We start from the raw sequence: 18,290 nt of genomic DNA on the forward strand, positions 1-18,290 counted from the left end.
TATCACACCTAAAACTAATTATTATTACTTGAATCTAGCCAAGCTACAACTAGATACCTACTTAAAACTAAAAGAATAACAAATTATTAAGTATCTAACTGTAAAAAATCTCATAATCCACCAGCTTCCGGTAAACCCCGAAATTTTAGGCCAAAATATTATATTATAACTCTGTTGGTCGGTCCGCTGGGAAACGTCGGTAAATAAAGGTAATAAATAAATAAATTCACAATAAATAAATAAATAATAAAGTTAAATTTAGTGCGTGCTGGTATCCGATGCCTTAACGCTCCCCAGCGATGGCGTTCAGCATCATGTAATAGGAGAATGATGTCTTCAGGACCTGAAAAATAAATGAAAAACGCGTACTTAATATAAATCTTCTATATATATAAATGCAAGTGTCCTGACTGACTGATTCATCAACGCAGAGCCGAAACTACAGAAGCCAGAAAGTTGAAATTTGCACACCAGATTGCATTTACAAAGTGTACAAGAGATAAGAAGCGATTTTGAGAAATTCAACCCCTAAGGGGGTTAAAAAGGGGATGAAAGTTTGTATGGGGTTAAAGTTTTCTTTTAAGCTAGGAATTTGAATCTTCGTAAAAAGATATATTATTAAAATACAAAAAAACTAATTTCAGCGTTTTTGAAAATTCATCCCCTAAGGTGGTGAAAAAGGGGTTGAAAGTTTGTATGGATATCAAAAAAAAATTCAAGTGGTGGACTATAATCTTTGTATTTAGGGATATTATTAGAAGACAAGAAAAGTAATTTCAGCGTTTTGTAAAATTCATCCCCTAACAGGGTTAAAAAGGGGTTGAAAATTTTAATCCATTACAAATGCTTTGAAACTTCGTAGAAAGGCATAATAGCCGATTACAAAAAAAAGTGATTGCAACGTTTTTGGAAATTCAACCCCTAAGGGGGTTAGAAAGGGGATGAAAGTTCGTCTTCGGGTGCAAATTTTATTTTAAGTTAGGAACTTGAAATACAATTCAAATACAAGAAAACTAATTTTAGAAAATTCATCCCCCACCCAAGTAGCACAGATTAGCTGTATAGCAGCCGCATAATGAAGTACGAATACGCTTGAAGCTGGAATAAAAAAGCTGCATAAGAGCTGTATAAGCCTCTTTTCAGCTTTTATAACTCTTAAATGGGCACAAATTATGCAGCCTTAAGTTCACATAGCTGTTTAAGAGCATTGTAGCAGCAATTTAATGGAATTATAAGGGGTAACAGGAGTTATAAGAGGTGTATATTGACTGGGTAAGAAACCACCAGTTACCCTTTATTCAGTTAATATGTCACATGTGCGCCCTAATACCGGGAAAGATTGACGTTGGGCTGAATAAAAGATAATTATTAACATACTTTTACACCTCTGCCTTAAAAAACATATTTATATTGAAGCAAAAACCTTTAGCGCAACAACACCATAAGTCATTTTGTTAAAGTGTTTAGTTAAATGTTAGTACATGATCTTTTATATATTAATGTGAGAAAGATGTTTGGGAATGCAAGTTTATTGACATTATATATATACATTATCTAAGAAAATTTCAATGCGCCACGAGAATAATCAGGATTTATCTAAATTAATGATATAAATAAGCTATTGTGTAAAAACTATTTTAGTGGTTTGGACGGAATTATGAGATAAAAAGTTAATAATACGTTATAGGAAGTGCTAAACTAGTGATTTAGGTTAAGAACTTATGCACAAAACGTTATTGTTGCCCTTAAAAGTTGGAAAAGTAATTTAAATTTTGTAGGTTATATACAATAAAATGGCGGTCAATGTTAAAAAGCAACGTGAACCGTTAAAATTCTAATATGCAGCATACGACTGTTATATATCTGATTAAGATACTTAAGTGAACCACTATAAAGTCCAAGTCGTTCTTTCGATACACTAGTGAACCTCTAAACAGTTATAAGGTATCTTGTGAACGTTTAAACAGCCGCTATACACACAGTCTCAATGGTAGTATATTTAATAGGCTGCTTAGCGGTAAACATGTTCAGCGCTAAGCCGTATTATACGCCACATGTGTTCGATTATACGTCTATTGGTTTCATAACAGTTCACTCGTTCTCCCTTATAATAAGTCAGCAAAATAAAAGCTGCTTTAGCGGCAAACATCTTCAGTGATAAGCAGTATTATGCGCCACATGTGTTTCATTTATAGGTCTATTGGCTTCATATTAGTTCACTCGTGCTCCCTTAAAAGTCAGCGTAATAAAAGCTGCTTAGCGGTAAACATGTTCAGCGATAAGCTGTATTATGCGCCACGTATGTTCTATTATACGTCTATTGGCTTCATAATAGTTCATTCGTGCTTCCTTAAAAAGTCAGCGTAATAAAAGCTGCTTAGCGGTAAACACGTTCAGCGATAAGCTGTATTATGCGCCACAGGCGTTCCATTATGCGTCTATTGGCTTCATATTAGTTCACTCGTGGTCCCTTAAAAGTCAGCGTAATAAAAGCTGCTTAGCGGTAAACATGTTAAGCGAAAAGCTGTATAATGTGCCACATGTTTTCCATTATACGTCTATTAGCTTCATAATAGTTCACTTGTGCTCCCTTAATAAGTCAACGTAATAAAAGTCCACAATTACCTCCTTATACAGCACATGGCGTAATTTTATCCACTAAACAGACCTTATAACGGTTAAAGCATTTGATAACCCTTAAAGCTGTATAGGTTCGTAGCATATATACCTTTATATCACTCTTTGCGTATTAATGGTAGTTTTCAGAGCCGTAATGCAGCTTTTAATCAGCCCTAAAAGCTATATAAATATCACTGAAATCTATTATACAGCTGTAGGACCACGAGTGTGCTGTTATAAGTGTCTTAATACGCACAGAGCGTTAGATAGAACTAAAAGTGAGTAGTTATAGAGCTATCTGTGCTACTTGGGCAAGGTGGTGAACAAGGGGTTGAAAATTTGTATGGATATCAAAAATTTTTTCGAGCGCGCTACTTGAATCTTTGTATTTGGAGATATTATTAGAAAACAATAAAAGTAATTTTAGCGTTTTGTAAAATTCATCCCCTCACAGGGTTGAAAAGGGGATGAAAGTTTGTATGGGGTTAAAGTTTTCTTTTGAGCTACGAATTTGAAACTTCGTTAAAAGATATATTATTAAAATACAAGAAAACTAATTTCAGCGTTTTTGAAAATTCAACCCTTAAGGTGGTGAAAAAGGGGTTGAAAGTTTGTATGGATATCAAACATTTATTTCGAGTGTGGGACTTGAATCTTTGTATTTAGGGATATTATTAGAAGACAGGAAAAGTAATTTCAGCGTTTTGTAAAATTCATCCCCTAACAGGGTTAAAAAGGGGTTGAAAGTTTGTATCCATTACAAATGGTTTTGAAACTTCTTAGAAAGGCATAATAGCCGATTACAAAAAAAAAGTGATTGCAACGTTTTTTGAATTTCAACCCCTAAGGGGGTTAAAAAAGGGGATGGAAGTTCGTCTGCCGGTGCAAATTTTATTTTAAGCAAGGAACTTGAAACTTTGTAAAAACGTTTTAAATTAAAATATAAGAAAACTCATTTCAGCGTTTTTGAAAATTCATCCCCTAAGGTGGTGAAAAAGGGGTTGAAAGTTTGTATGGATATCAAACATTTTTTCGAGCGCGGGACTTGAATCTTTGTATTTGGGGATACTATTAGAAGACAATAAAAGTAATTTCAGCGTTTTGTAAAATTCATCCCCTAACAGGGTTAAAATGGGTTTCAAAGTTTAAATCCATTACAAATGCTTTGAAAATTCTTAGAAAGCCATAATAGCCGATTACAAAAAAAAAAGTAATTGCAACGTTCTTGGAAATTCAACCCCTAAGGGGGTTAAAAAGGGGATGAAAGTTCGTCTTCAGGTGCAAATTTTATTTGAAGCTAGGAACTTGAAACTTTGTAAAAAGGTATTATATTAAAATACAAGAAAACTAATTTCAGCGTTTTTGAAAATTCATCCCTATGGTGGTGAAAACGGGGTTGAAAGTTTGTATGGATATCATGCATTTTTTCGAGCGCGGGTTTTGAATCTTTGTATTTGGGTATATTATTAGAAGACAATAAAAGTGATTTCAGCGATTTGTAAAATTCATCCCCTAACAGGGTTAAAATGGGTTTCAAAGTTTAAATCCATTACAAATGCTTTGAAAATTCTTAGAAAGCCATAATAGCCGATAACAAAAAAAAAAGTAATTGCAACGTTCTTGGAAATTCAACCCCTAAGGGGGTTAAAAAGGGGATGAAAGTTCGTCTTCAGGTGCAAATTTTATTTGAAGCTAGGAACTTGAAACTTTGTAAAAAGGTATTATATTAAAATACAAGAAAACTAATTTCAGCGTTTTTGAAAATTCATCCCTATGGTGGTGAGAAAGGGTTGAAAGTTTGTATGGAGATCAGATATTTTGTGAGTGCGGAATGCGGAACTTGAATCTTTGTATAAGGGCATAGGTACCTATTATGAGAATACAAGAAAAGTAATTTCAGCAACCAACATCAAAATCCACTTGACTTAAAACTTCATACAACTTGCTAAAAAAGAAAAGTACTTAATTTCAACATTGCTTGGATATGAAAATTATAGGTACTAAAGATGTAAAATGTTGAAGATAAGATTCCACGCGGACGAAGTCGCGGGCAACAGCTAGTCATTTGATATTCACTAGCCGCTCTTCGGTGAAGGAAAAAATCGTGAAATCGTGAGGAAACAGGCCTATAGTTTCCCCTTTGGGTTGGAAGCGCAGATGGCAGTCGCTTTCGTAAAAACTAGTGCTTTTATTACGTCAATTCTTGGGATTAGTCGTCAAGTGGACCCCAGGCACAGAATAAATAATAGTACAGGGGTACAGAAGATTCACTCTGTAACAAAACGCGTTTGTTACGATTAGGACAGATATGACCGCTAGGTAGCGATAGCGCCACGCGCGGCCTATTAGCTAGCCACCAAAATTGGTGTGGGACGGATGTACTTGTAGCTACCTGTTGCAAAGCGACGAAATCGCGGAGTGAGCCACACCTGCCCCAGGGTCCCTTGAGACGGGTCAAAATGCCGGGATACCGCGAGGGAGAAGACATTGAGTTTAGAACAAACCGCGGCCATGGTCCGCAAGCCCACGGGTACCATCTTGGCGGCCTTGAGCGTGATGGGGGTCTGCGCCCTCTGCAGCAGAACCATCACAGTCTTGCGATTGCTGGCGTCCATGCACTGCCACGGCATCGCGTACACGGCGTCAATCAGCTGCTCGCTCTGCCAATACGAGGTCACTTTCAGGATCAGTTCTAATGGCTCCTTTACACGATGGGCCAACGCCGGCCACTCCAAGGGACGCAGCCATGCGGTAGAATGAGATAGCAATATCACTTGCTCTCTCTCTAACGCATAAAAGCGGCGTCCCTTGGAGTGGCCCGGTCGTGTAGAGCAGCGGTCTAACGTGCGGCCCGCGGGCCGCATGCGGCTCGTGAAACTGTCACTTGCGGCCCGAGTGCCGCCTTGGCTATTTTGTATGTAATAGTGACAAACGACAATGTCTCATAAAGTCATAAATATTAACAAAGTACGGCCCGCGTCACCTCCGTTAACTACTATGTGGCTGGCTGCTAAAAGGTTGCCGACCGCTGGTGTAGAGGAACCATAAAGAGGGCGCTTGCATCTGTCAAGAGGGCGCTGTTAATTTCATGTAAAGAGTGACAGTTCAGTATAGTATGAAAAAATAGTTCCAGTGAAATTCCGCAACATGGCGTGTGATCATAATATTCCTGGTCATACTTTAAAACATAGTTGATCAACTTCTTAATTTAATGAAATATGCCAAAATAATATCAAATCTTTTTGTGAGAGATGAGATTTATTAATTTTGTAAATTGTCACTGAGAATCAAAACTATAACAAAATTCAGCGCACTCATCAAACGTCCACTCAGAGAAAGACGTGGGGACAGCCACGGTAATTTAATTAGCGAATGCGTCAGTGTGACAGGTCATAGGTAATCATAATTTTATGAAAATGGGACTTTATAGGTCATGTCATGTCTCAATATAATAAGCAAGAGTATAATAAACGGATTCCACATTCGTCGGATGGATTCAAGTCGGACAATTAACACAAGAATTACCAATATTACTATTACCTTAGTACTTATCATTTCGAAAAGTATAGAAACTTGAATCAATTGTAGATGGATCCCGAAAGTTAACGGTCCGTATTTTGCCAGCGCGTCTGCCGTCAGAGAGGAAACCTCAAGCAATAATGTGCAGGTCAGGAGTTGCATCAGCAAATAAAATGCAAACAATTCCTCACTAAACGCGTCGGAGCACTTGTCCACAAACCTGTAATCAATTATACAATACTAAATAAATACTCTTTCATGAATACCTACCTTGATATTATTTACCAACATTTCCTCTACCAGTCACCAGAATCAAATAATACTGCCATATTACATTGTTTTATCGAAGTTAAAAGTTACCCTGTGACGCCTCCAAATGGGCCCCCCTTTCTGTGACGCACATGCTATAGCATTCGTCTTTGTATGGCAGTTCCCTTAGTAGCCCGGCAGGTGCGTCTGGGAGTAGAGTAGACACGTGCAATTTGGGTGAATTTCAATAAGAAAACAATGCAAATAATAGAGAAAGTTTAAAACAATTCAAGCGACGGGGGACTTATCGCTAAAAAGCGATCTCCTCCAGATAACCATCATTAACATCATTAGTTAAATTCTATGCTTTGACTGGTGGAAGGTAGAGACTGCCTAGCATTAAGTCCGCCTGTACGATTATATTTACTTTTATGTAATAAATAAAGATAAATTAAATAAATTTATCATTAGAGATTAACAGGCTACTGCAACTATTTCAAAACATACCATACCTGACAATGAGTCAAAAACATTTTGTACCTATGAGTTCAAGTTATTTTAAGACTTTCCTGTCGACATCGTAAAACTGAGCCAAATTTTCGTACTTTAATAATAATGGCATGAAGTCTTAAAGGGCCCACTGATTGACAGCCCGCCGGACGGTATCAGCCTGTCAGTTAGAACAAAATTTTGACAGTTCCGAACAACTTTAGAAAATGTACCCAAATCGTTATATTTCGTAATGTCCACAGAAAAAACTGATCCTCCTGAATCCTGACCTCCTTAGACCGTCTTAATCGTATTGAATAATATATTTCGTGTTAAATAATATTTTCCTGAAACTTACTTTATGATTAGTTTGTGGTGTTCGATGATTTCCTTTAATATCTCTCGGACTCTCATATTCTCTTCTGTCGAATACATGCCGTCCTTCGGAGTTATGCTTGACAAATTGTGCTTCAAAATTTTAAGATGCCCCCAAATTTGAAAGACAATAAGACAAAGTAGAAGGTCGAATACTACGACGCCAATTATAGTATTATAGGAGGTAGGAAGATTGAATAAGAAGAGTAACCAATAACCCTTTATGGTGGTATACACGTCTTCGGTGAAACAGTGGTAGTACACGGCTTGCTCAAAGGTGCGGTTGGCGGGCCGGTCCGGGCCGAACATTCCGTTGTTGTAGTTGTTGTACCACGGCATGAAAATGAACAGGGTTAAACCGCATATCATCTGACCGACCAAGTACAATGTGAATATCACTGATATGTTGTGGATCTGCGTATGCATCTAAACAGAATGCCAATATAACTATTTAATTTATTTTTTAATCGTATTAGACAATAAATATGATGAACTAGCTTTTGCCCGCGAGTTCGTCTGCGTGGAAATAGTTTCAGCAGTTAGAGTAAGTATAACGCCTGGATAATATATAATGGCAATAATTTTGAGCCTGTCATGCAGGAAATTATAAATGTTATAATTTTTTGAATAAAAAAATACAGCGTAATGTAATTTACTATTTTTTATATATTTAGCAGCTTACTGATACAAACCGAATTCCACGCGAGCGGAGCCGCGGGCACAGCTAGTAATACATATACTTAATTGCTTGCACTAGTTAACAGGGAATTCATTAATTTTCTCATTTCCAATGACAATCCCTCTTTTGGTGACTTCCGACATAAAAACTATCCTGATGTCCTTCCCCGGGACTCAAACTACCTCTGCCATGCCAAATTTTAACTAAATCCGTTCAGCGGTTTAAGCGTGAAGAGGTAACAGAACAGACACACTTTCGCATTTATAATATTAATATGGATTGCAAGTAACACATTCAATGACTCATGTCATTTTTTATCAGTCTGTAGGATCAAAAAAAAAACGGGCAAGTGCGAGTCGGACTCGCGCACGAAGGGTTCCGTACCATAATGCAAAAAAAGGCATATAAAAAACGGTCACCCATCCAAGTACTGACCCCGCCCGACGTTGCTTAACTTCGGTCAAAAATCACGTTTGTTGTATGGGGGCCCCACTTAAATCTTTATTTTATTCTGTTTTTAGTATTTGTTGTTATAGCGGCAACAGAAATACATCATCTGTGAAAATTTCAACTGTCTAGCTGTCACGGTTCGTGAGATACAACCTGGTGACAGACAGACGGACGGACGGACGGACGGACAGCAGAGTCTTAGTAATAGGGTCCCGTTTTACCCTTTGGGTACGGAACCCTAATTAAAAACTACCTAAACAGTTGGAGAAAGATGACTTATTTGGAGATATTAAGTTAAAGCCGACCACTGACTAACAGTCCGCCGGACGATATCGGCCGGTCAGTTGTTCGGAACTGTCAAATTTTTGTTCTAACTGACTGGCCAATATCGTCCGGCGGCCTGTTAGTCAGTGGTCGGACTGGTCGGCTTAAGACTTATAAAAGCAAAAGTTAAGCGATATGTACAAACAAACCTTCGAAGCGTACAGCGTCCGATTCTTGAAGTAAAACAGGTGGAATTCTAGTAAGTAATCCTTTATTATATCTCGATATTTAGCCGTCCGAGACATCAATAACCTTTGCTGGAATATATAAAATGAAATATTTATTATGCTGGTAGCTATAATAGTATAAATAATTGTCCAGGCGACGAAAAGAAGACACGAGTTAGACAAAAAAAAGCTACAGATGAAGTTCTAATAAGGCCTGATTCGAATTCAATCTGCCAAATTGAAAACCCTATTAATGGTACTGAAGCTAGCTGAATCAAGATTTGTTTTTCCATAATTTATTGAAAATTTGTTTAAAAATTGTTATTTATAAGTAAATTCATCATTTTCCATTTCTTCCCGCTCCTGTCGTTAGTTTTGTTGTATGCCCTCCATCATACATCCGACAGTGTTTTTTGACAGTTTCTTAGTTTGAGTCCTATCAAGAACAATGTTTATTTTGAAATATTATATTGCATATAGTTTTTGTTGTTTTAACGAACTAATTCCTTGGACACTCCACTCCATACCGTTCAATAGGTCAATACTGTGGGACTTTGTTGAATCAAGTTTTTTGGTCCGATTTCGAGGGTACTGGCTTAAGCATGCTGATTGCCTCATAAACATCGTGGATCATCTCCAAATATTATCAAAGTAATATTGGAAATCCGCATTATTAAACTAAAGCTGCGAACCGTTTCTTTTAGTGATGTTGGTGTCGATTTCTCTGTCGAAAAGTAACCAATGCCCGGTAACTGACACCACATCGACGAAATTCCTGATACGCCAGATATTTGAAGATATGTCTAGATCCTCATTGTTTCATGGATATTGCAATGAAATTACCTTTCAGTATTGGTATAGTATTAGGTAACAGGTTATGTTGGAAATTAGTTATGTGCAAGTTTCTTCCATACTTATCAAGTTTTTGACAGCAATTTGGCGCCTAATTAAAAAGACGGCGGCGTTTATTTGATTTTTTTGATCATCTTAGAATTGATAAAAAAAAAATTTTTTGGTATAATAATTTTGTGATTCTGATAATTATAATGTCGTAGTGTATATATAAAGTAAGCTAGAAAATATCCAAGAAAAATCACTCTGAATTTGTCAAATTTGTTTCGAATCAGGCCTTAGAAGAATTACAATCAGAAATAAATAAACCGTTTAGACGACAACGGTTTCACTCACTTGAATTTTTAGTCGCTATTGGCGACATGTTTTGGGCCCTTTGGGGTTTGCAGTCGCCGCGAGCACTCGAGCCTGAGGAAGGACCCCCGACGAGCCCGAAACATGTCGCCAATAGCGGCTAAAAATTCAAGTGAGTGAAACCGTTCTCGTCTAAACAGTTTAAAATCTCACGAAAGTTTAATACAGAAATAAATACTAAGTTTTGACTTTAAAACTTAGTTCTTAAACACTTACCAAAAACAATAATTTCAAAAATATGCACAATAACACGTGCCCGGCATCGAAAAACGAAATCGTCTCTCTCCTGTACCAGATGTAGGCTGCACCCAAAATGAGAAAAACTATGGCGACCAAGATCAACAGCATATTATACATGGACAGTATAAAGTCAAGCCGACGCCGGCCGAAATGCCTGTATGGCCAACAGCCGATGGAGCTTAACATGAAACTCAGCATGCTGATGTACTTGAAATCGAGGGGCGACGTTGCGTCACTGAAAAACAAAAATATCTAAGGTCACTGTAGATTTAAAAGTTTTAAAACTTATGTTCTAAGGGGCCCACTGATTAACAGTCCGCCGGACGGTATCGGCCTGTCAGTTAGAACAAAATTTTGACAGTTCGGAATAACTGACAGGCCGATACCGTCCGGCGGACTGTTAATCAGTGGGCCCCTGGATAAGGAAGCCATGCTGAAGTAAGATTGACATAAATTTGCAAACTATCACAGTTTAATTGTAGTTCCCGACGCAAAACGAGGGGTGTTTTATGCTTGATGCTAATGCCTGACTGAGACATTGTAGCTCTCCAACGGATGGACCGATTTCGATGAGGTTCTTTTACGTGAAAACGAGTTTGCTTGCGGACGTTCATGTCTATGTTTGATTAATAAAAATAGATCCAGCAGTTTGAAGAGTATCCGCTCTTTTCCCAAATAATGTAATGCATTTTTGGCAAAAAATATTTTTTTTCAGCGTGATGCGTTTTTAAATTTAATAGGTATCGCTTCACTCTTTTGACAATATTTCTAAATGTTCAAGAAAATAATTGTTGGAAATAATCATGTTGCGGATTTTAATTTCCTTACATGATTGTTAATTAGATAACACAAGCAGTCCTGTTTATTTAATAAATACTTAAAATCAAAGCTTAATGACGATGTCTTTGATGGTCTGATTTAAAAACCGTAGCGGTTTTGATTCGCCGGGTAAAGGGTAACAAATTACTAAATATTTATGTAAATGTCAACAAAAAGAATAAAGAGTATAAAATTAGTATAAAAATAAAATGAACTACAATTAGGATAACTAAAGCTAAAAAAGAGGCCTTGGTCCTTACCATCACGCAGGCAGCGTTCCCGCGCTGGATTGCTATGGCCAATCTTTGCGCGAGAAAGCTGCCTGCGCAAGGGTCACCTGTGGCCTGCCTAACGCTGCGTCTTACGTAAGCGAACAACTCGCGAACGCGACGCGGCACGGCACGGCGCGGCGGGCCCAAGACGTTCGCGTTTGCAACGAGATCGCCCACGTAGGACACTTCTAAGTATAGGTATCAAAGGATTGATTCACCCCGCGCCGCATCGCTTCGTTTCGCGTTCGCGTGTTGTTCGCAGCCTACGTAGTACGCTGCGTTAGGCGTTTGCTGAGCGCCTAAATGATTTTAGGTCAACTACTCAACTTTAGCTAGCGAGCGCTGGTGGCCTAGCGGTAAGAGCGTGCAACTTGCAATCCGGAGGTCGCGGGTTCAAACCCCGGCTCGTACCAATGAGTTTTTCGGAACTTATGTACGAAATATCATTTGATATTTACCAGTCGCTTTTCGGTGAAGGAAAACATCGTGAGGAAACCTGCATACACCTGCGAAGAAATTCAAAGGTGTATGTGAAGTCCCCAATCCGCATTGGGCTAGCGTGGGGACTATAGCCCAAGCCCTCTCGCGCTCGAGAGGAGGCCTGTGCCCAGCAGTGGGACGTATATAGGCTGAGATGATGATGATGATGATGACTCAACTTTATGAACCAAATATTTCATAGCAATTTAGTGCAAGATTTTATCTGTAAAAGTGTCAAATTAAATATGTATTTAAATGTATTAACATTTAAATATTTAATTTTTTTTTTAATTTTTTGTTATATAAAAAACACATACATAAACAGTAACAAAAATTTCGCCAAACTGTACAACAGTTTGTTGGCGGTGCGCTCTTATATTTTATCTTAAATCAACAGTTAACAAACTCAAATAGAAATAGAAGTGCACAGAAAGCAAACAAGTATAACTAGATACCAGCAGTTCACCTCGATTTAACTACACTATAAGTAATAATAATGCTATGTACTGTACCTATACCTATACTAACAGTGGTTTTTAGAATAATTATTTAACAATATTTCTTTAAGCTTCGCCTTAAGACTACCTATTTTTACACGACTGCCCAAACAAAAAGAGTGTATTGTTTTCAGCGTTCATGTTTGTATGTATGTGAGTTTCTTTATTCCACCATAACTTCTGAATGCCTTGACCGATTTAGATAAATGATATATCATTAGAATCCTTACGTCATCCCGACTAACATAGGCTATGTGACGTCATAATAAAATCAATATGGCGGACATAATACATGATATTGCGTGATGTTTAGAAAAAAATGTGAATAGAATTGTAGGTACTTGCCTACTAATTCAACCCGACTGCAAATAAAAAAAAAAACAAATTTTGATTTTACACGTGCATAGGTAGGTACATACCAACCTCGATCATTTCTTCTTAACTTTAGAATCCCTCATACTAAGAGTGTCAGGCATAGATAGCCCGACGTATGTGGCACGATGTATGCGTTCCAAAACCGGGCGAAGAAGGCGCCCTCATACTTAAAGCGTCGGGCGTAGCCCGACCTACGTGGCGCGCCGAACGTGTACCAAACCCACTCAGAGTGTCGGGCGTAGGTAGCCCGACGTATGTGGCACGATGTATGCGTTCCAAAACCGGGCGCCGAAGGCGCCCTCATACTTAAAGCGTCGGGCGTAGCCCGACCTACGTGGCGCGCCCAACGCGTACCAAACCCGGCGCCCGGTAGCCCGACGTACGTTGCGCGCTGTACGCTTACCAATCTCGGGCGCCCCCGGCGCCCTCATACTTAAAGCGTCGGGCGTAGCCCAACGTACGTGGCGCGCTGTATGCATTCCAAAACCGGGCGCCTTCGGCGCCCTCATACTAAGAGTGTCAGGCGTAGGTAGCCCGACGTATGTGGTGCGCCGTACCCATACTAAGAGTGTCGGGCGTAGGTAGCCCGACGTACGTGGCGCGCTGCACGCGGTGCAGAGCTAGCTGCCTTCGACTTTCTCTTACTAAAAGTGTCGGGCTTAGCCCGACGTGCGTGTCGCGTTGTGCGCATACAAAAGCCGGGCGCCTTCGGCGCCCTCATACTAAAAGAGTCGAGCGTAGCCCAACGTACGTGGCACGCTGCACGCGGTCCAAAATTATGAGTCTTTATTGTGGACCTTCAAACCCTCATGGCCATTGTAATTAAAAATGTCTTCTTCTTTTTAAGAAGTTAAGAAGCTATATTAAAAAATGTCGAATATCCCAAATTGTGAACACATCCACATATTATCCACAGAAAAGACGCCCGGACGTATTCCGGGACGGTGAGCTTAATTAAAAGGCCCCAGGAGCTAATATCCACATAAAAAAAAACTTCGTGGACAAACTAAATGGCCGGGGGAACTCTATATACCTATAAATCATAGTTTTATACTTAGTATTTTTCACTAAAATGTTTAAAATAAAATTAATTAATTAAAAAATTAAAAACACGACTGCTGCATTTTAAAGCGAACTGAAAAGCTAAAAATAATGTTCATATGTTAGTTACATAACTTTATAAATCTAAATTGGAATGTAAATATACACTCACGGTCATTCACAGTAAATACAAAGGGCTATGCGCATTTATGGCCGTGACGTAGGTACGTGTACATTTACTTTCTATTGCAGTCGGGGGACTTTTTTAATGAGATGCACTTAGGCACAGGCACACCAAGGTCCCCCGACTGTAATTGAAATTAAATGTACACGTACCTACGTCACGGCCATAAATGCGCATAGCCCTTTGTATTTACTGTGAATGACCGTGAGTGTATATTTACATTCCAATTTAGATTTATAAAGTTATGTAACTAACATATGAACATTATTTTTAGCTTTTCAGTTCGCTTTAAAATGCAGCAGTCGTGTTTTTAATTTTTTAATTAATTAATTAATTTATTTTTTTCCAGTAAGAGAGGGTAAGTTTCCAGTAATTTCTCCTCTTTATTTTATTTATTCCTAAAATTATTTAGGAATAAATAAATACGGCTTATAGGTTCAGTTCGACATGAAAAGTAGAAATAAAATAAAATGGAACTAAACAATTTCCATACAAAATTGTTGCCATGTTTAAGCATTTTACTTCACAAATTTTGACAGTTACGAAGAAAGTGGCGCCCTCATTTATTTTCTACTATGTTATGTCGCACTGTACTCTATATATACTTGGTCAAGCAGATCTTGTCAGTAGATAAAGGCGGCAAATTTGAAAAATGTAGGCGCGAAGGGATAGTGTCATAGAAAATTTGAATTTCGCGCCTTTTTCTACTGACAAGATTTGCTTGACCATCTATAGTTGTGTTTGCTCAGAGCAAAAAAAGGCCAACCTCGGCGTTGCATGAACAAGAGATTTCCTTTGGCAGGATTGGTCCTTAGGACCCAAGGATGGATTTAAGAAGTGGAGCCACCCAGATTTTTGATGCAGGTGGGGGTGGGGGGGTTTTAAGCGTCTGCGACGTTTGAGGTTAATAATTCTTTAAGTTTAGGTTCTAAGTCAAGTTTAGTATCATTTTCAACTAAATCAAAGATGTAGACATAGATTTCATCGAAATCGGTTCAGCGTTTATTGATTTCCCATACAATCCTACACCTTACTTTTCATTTTTATTTAAGGTATTTTTTTGGAATAAAAACTATCCTATGTTCTTCCCGGGACTCAAACTATCTCTATACCAAATTTTATCTAAATCGGTTCAGCGGTTATTGAATCACCATACAAATTTCCTCCTCCCTTTTCACACCCTTAAGGGATGATTTTTGAGATTAAAAGTATGCTATGTTATTCCCTGGGATTCAAACTATCTCTGTACCAAATTTTAACTAAATTGGTTCAGCAGTTTAGTTAAAATTTGTCAGCGTGAAGAGGAATTTAAAAAAAGTATTTTTTTCATATTTTATGTGTTTTTACTTCGGAATGGTGTCATTATGATATCAGAAATGAATTCGGCACCCCCGATTTATACGGAAACGATACCAAACTTGACCTAGTAGCTTAAATGATACAGATATCAAGATCAAGTTGAGAGCCCCCCCCCCCCCACCCCCGCCCCCAAAAAATTACATCATAAATCTCGGTGGCTCCACTTCTTGAATCCATCCCTGGGTCCTAAGGACCAATCCTGCCAAAGGAAATTTCTTGTTCATGCAACGCCGTATGTTAGGCCCAGCGCCATCCGCTAATACTGTCAAGCAAATCTTGTCAGTATATATAGGCAACAAATAAAAAAAACCAGGCGCGAAGGGTTATCTTCCCATAGAAAATTTAAATTTCGCGCCTTTTTCTACAGACAAGATTTGCTTGACCAAAATTTACATTTTATTATGTTATTAATTTTAAAATAAGTAGGTAAGTATCTTACCGGTCTTCAAATCGTCTTTTCAGAGAATAAAAAACTTGTGTGTGCAACATGACGCACTAAAAAATAAAATTTTGTAAGTATGACAATGATAAAAAGATAATTATGACGTGATGCATGCAACACGTAAAAATAATCAACGGTTTAATAAAGATTAAGGTTTTATAGCCTCGTTTTTAGCTAGTTAATACAAGTTAGGCGCTAAATTCGGGCGCTAAAAGGAGCTTTTTCTAAATTTCCGAGTTGACATAATTTTAATTAAATATCGAAATATTTTATTAATGTTTTTTTTTAACCTGATGAATGCTGAGTAATCCTTCCTCTGTTCACCGCAAATTTAAAGCATTTGTTTCTTTCACATGTTTAAGCACACCTACACGTGGCTAATTAACCCTACCGACCTATTTCTAAAATAATACTTTATTAGCAATCCGCTAATAAACTACATATTATGTATAAAGGTTTCATAGCGAAAATAGTGCTGGGATAAATAGATAAATTGTTTATACGACAACGGTTTCACTCACTTGAATTTTTAGTCGCTATTGGAGTGTGACACCGTTGTCGTATAAACAATTTTAAATATGTCTTACGAAAGTTTAATATCGATTAAACAGATATATTTGTTATAAGGTAAGGCGAACAGTATGAGGATTCAAGTGTTTGTCTTGCCCCGGTAATAGTCTTACCCTACCTTACCTTAGATCGGTATTTGGTATATAAGTAGGTATCTAATATGAAAGGAAATATTAATACCTACTTAACAACACTTTAAACTCTCGTGTTATGTAGGTATACCGCGAATTTAAGGTAGAAAAAATGAAATCATATCGCGGTAGACCCGTTCGGGTAATTCATTATGAATACTTTAACTATTCAAAATTTACTGACACAAGTATGTATTCAGTGCACGATATATGCACCACCGTTATAACTTTATATGCGAGCTAGTCAGATTTCTATTCTAGTTCGTTGGTAGAGTCAGGCGGAGAAAAGTCTGCAGCGCTTTTGATAGGCCACGCAGTGCAAGTGTCATTTTAGATAGATAGATAGATAGATAATATTTATTTCTGATTGAAAATTTACATGTATTCCTTAAAAATAGCAGAAATTCACAAAAAGATCGTCAAGTGTATACAAACAAAATTTAAAGAATAATAAAAAAGAATAGTAAATTATGAATCAGTAATGTCAAAAATAAAATAGAAATCAAAATTAAAATGTTGTAAAACTTATAAAACTAAAATCTAAAACTATTTGGTATATAATACTAGGGCTTACCTAGGTAATATAATGTCAAGTTCCATAAATAAAATGTCAAAAATCAATACAAAAAAAAAAAAAACAATAATTCAAATTTATGTCAAGTAATTTTTTTTTATATTTGTATTGTTCACTGTACTCTTTGACAGAGTACAGCGATGTCGTTAATAATAGTTCTTTGAGTCGGCGATCAAAATAGTCTTTAAAAATCAAACATTTCACATTTTTCCCGCGCCGTGCGTTGTTGTCGCGTATATGCCTACACGATTATTGATGATATATTGTTGTCAAGCACTAGTTATTGGCTATTACCATTAATATTCCTAGTGATTACGCTTACCCTGTAATAGGCATTGCAATGGGATAATGAGCTAATTTCATTGATAATTGGTTGAAGAAATACATCAAAGAGCGCCCCGCGTAAATTAATATCGAATTTTCGCGGCGAGGTCTCAGGGTGCTTAGCCAACTTGACAATCACTTGCGCTACTCGCGCTTTGTCTCTCTATCACTCTTCGCAACGATTGTCACGTTGGCTAGGCACTCTGGAGAGCGAAATTATTCCATGTATTTACCTCTTTATGGCACACATCAATAATCATCTGAGTCATGGGTGTTTTGTATTTAAGTATTTATAAATATGTATATTGTATCGTTGTCTAATTACAGTAATTATTCACAACATAAGCCTTATTGAGCTTACTGTGGGACTTAGATAATTTGTGTAATATGTGGCGTTCCACGGAAAAAGGTACCTTAAGGCGGCCGGCGCTTACGTCGCATAGCACCGCAATAATATTGGAGCGGCGTTAATAATAGCGTAAGCGCCAGCCGCCGTAAGGTACCTTTACCCGTGGGACGTCACATATTGTCCTATAATATTTATATTTATTTATTTATTTATCAATAAGGAAAATTATTCAAATAACAATATTAAAGGTAGAGGTAACATAATCAGCTATAAGACATAGCTAAAGAGCTCTATCTCTTCCCTTTGGGTAGTGGATTAACTGGAACAGAATCCGAATTCAGTTGCTAAAACTATGTAATTCAATTAGATTTTCATTTTTCAGTAGACATGTGTAAGTAATGCTCGTAATATCACAAATGAGATATCTCTCGAACACGTAATATGGCATTACGTATCTCTCCGCGAAATCAACCAGTACTTCAAACATCACGCATCACGCGAGCTGCACCGAGCGCGCGAGCGCCAACGACCGGCCGAAGCGCGCGAAATGGATTCA

General features: G+C 37.7%; 1 protein-coding gene across 3 annotated transcripts; it reads right to left on the reverse strand.

Annotated features, from left to right (window-relative positions):
- LOC134677047 (uncharacterized) lies at positions 1–16,673 on the reverse strand. Of its 3 annotated transcripts, none has more exons than XM_063535476.1 (8): positions 16,537–16,673; positions 15,784–15,839; positions 10,294–10,552; positions 8,854–8,961; positions 7,235–7,677; positions 6,160–6,358; positions 5,124–5,279; positions 1–343 (listed from the first exon to the last, which is right to left on the reverse strand). In XM_063535476.1, exons 2-8 carry the CDS (start codon positions 15,831–15,833, stop codon positions 284–286), a joined length of 1,275 nt encoding a protein of 424 aa, XP_063391546.1. In that variant the 5' UTR covers positions 15,834–15,839; positions 16,537–16,673; the 3' UTR covers positions 1–283. The 3 variants fall into 3 exon arrangements, with proteins under 3 accessions (XP_063391546.1, XP_063391544.1, XP_063391545.1); XM_063535474.1 differs by lacking the exon at positions 16,537–16,673 and adding an exon at positions 16,077–16,220; XM_063535475.1 differs by lacking the exon at positions 16,537–16,673 and having other exon boundaries at positions 15,784–15,925.
- Between the last annotated feature and the right edge of the window lie 1,617 nt (positions 16,674–18,290).

The sequence above is a fragment of the Cydia fagiglandana genome, chromosome 25 (assembly GCF_963556715.1).
Source record: "Cydia fagiglandana chromosome 25, ilCydFagi1.1, whole genome shotgun sequence".
In the NCBI taxonomy this organism is placed as follows: domain Eukaryota; kingdom Metazoa; phylum Arthropoda; class Insecta; order Lepidoptera; family Tortricidae; genus Cydia; species Cydia fagiglandana.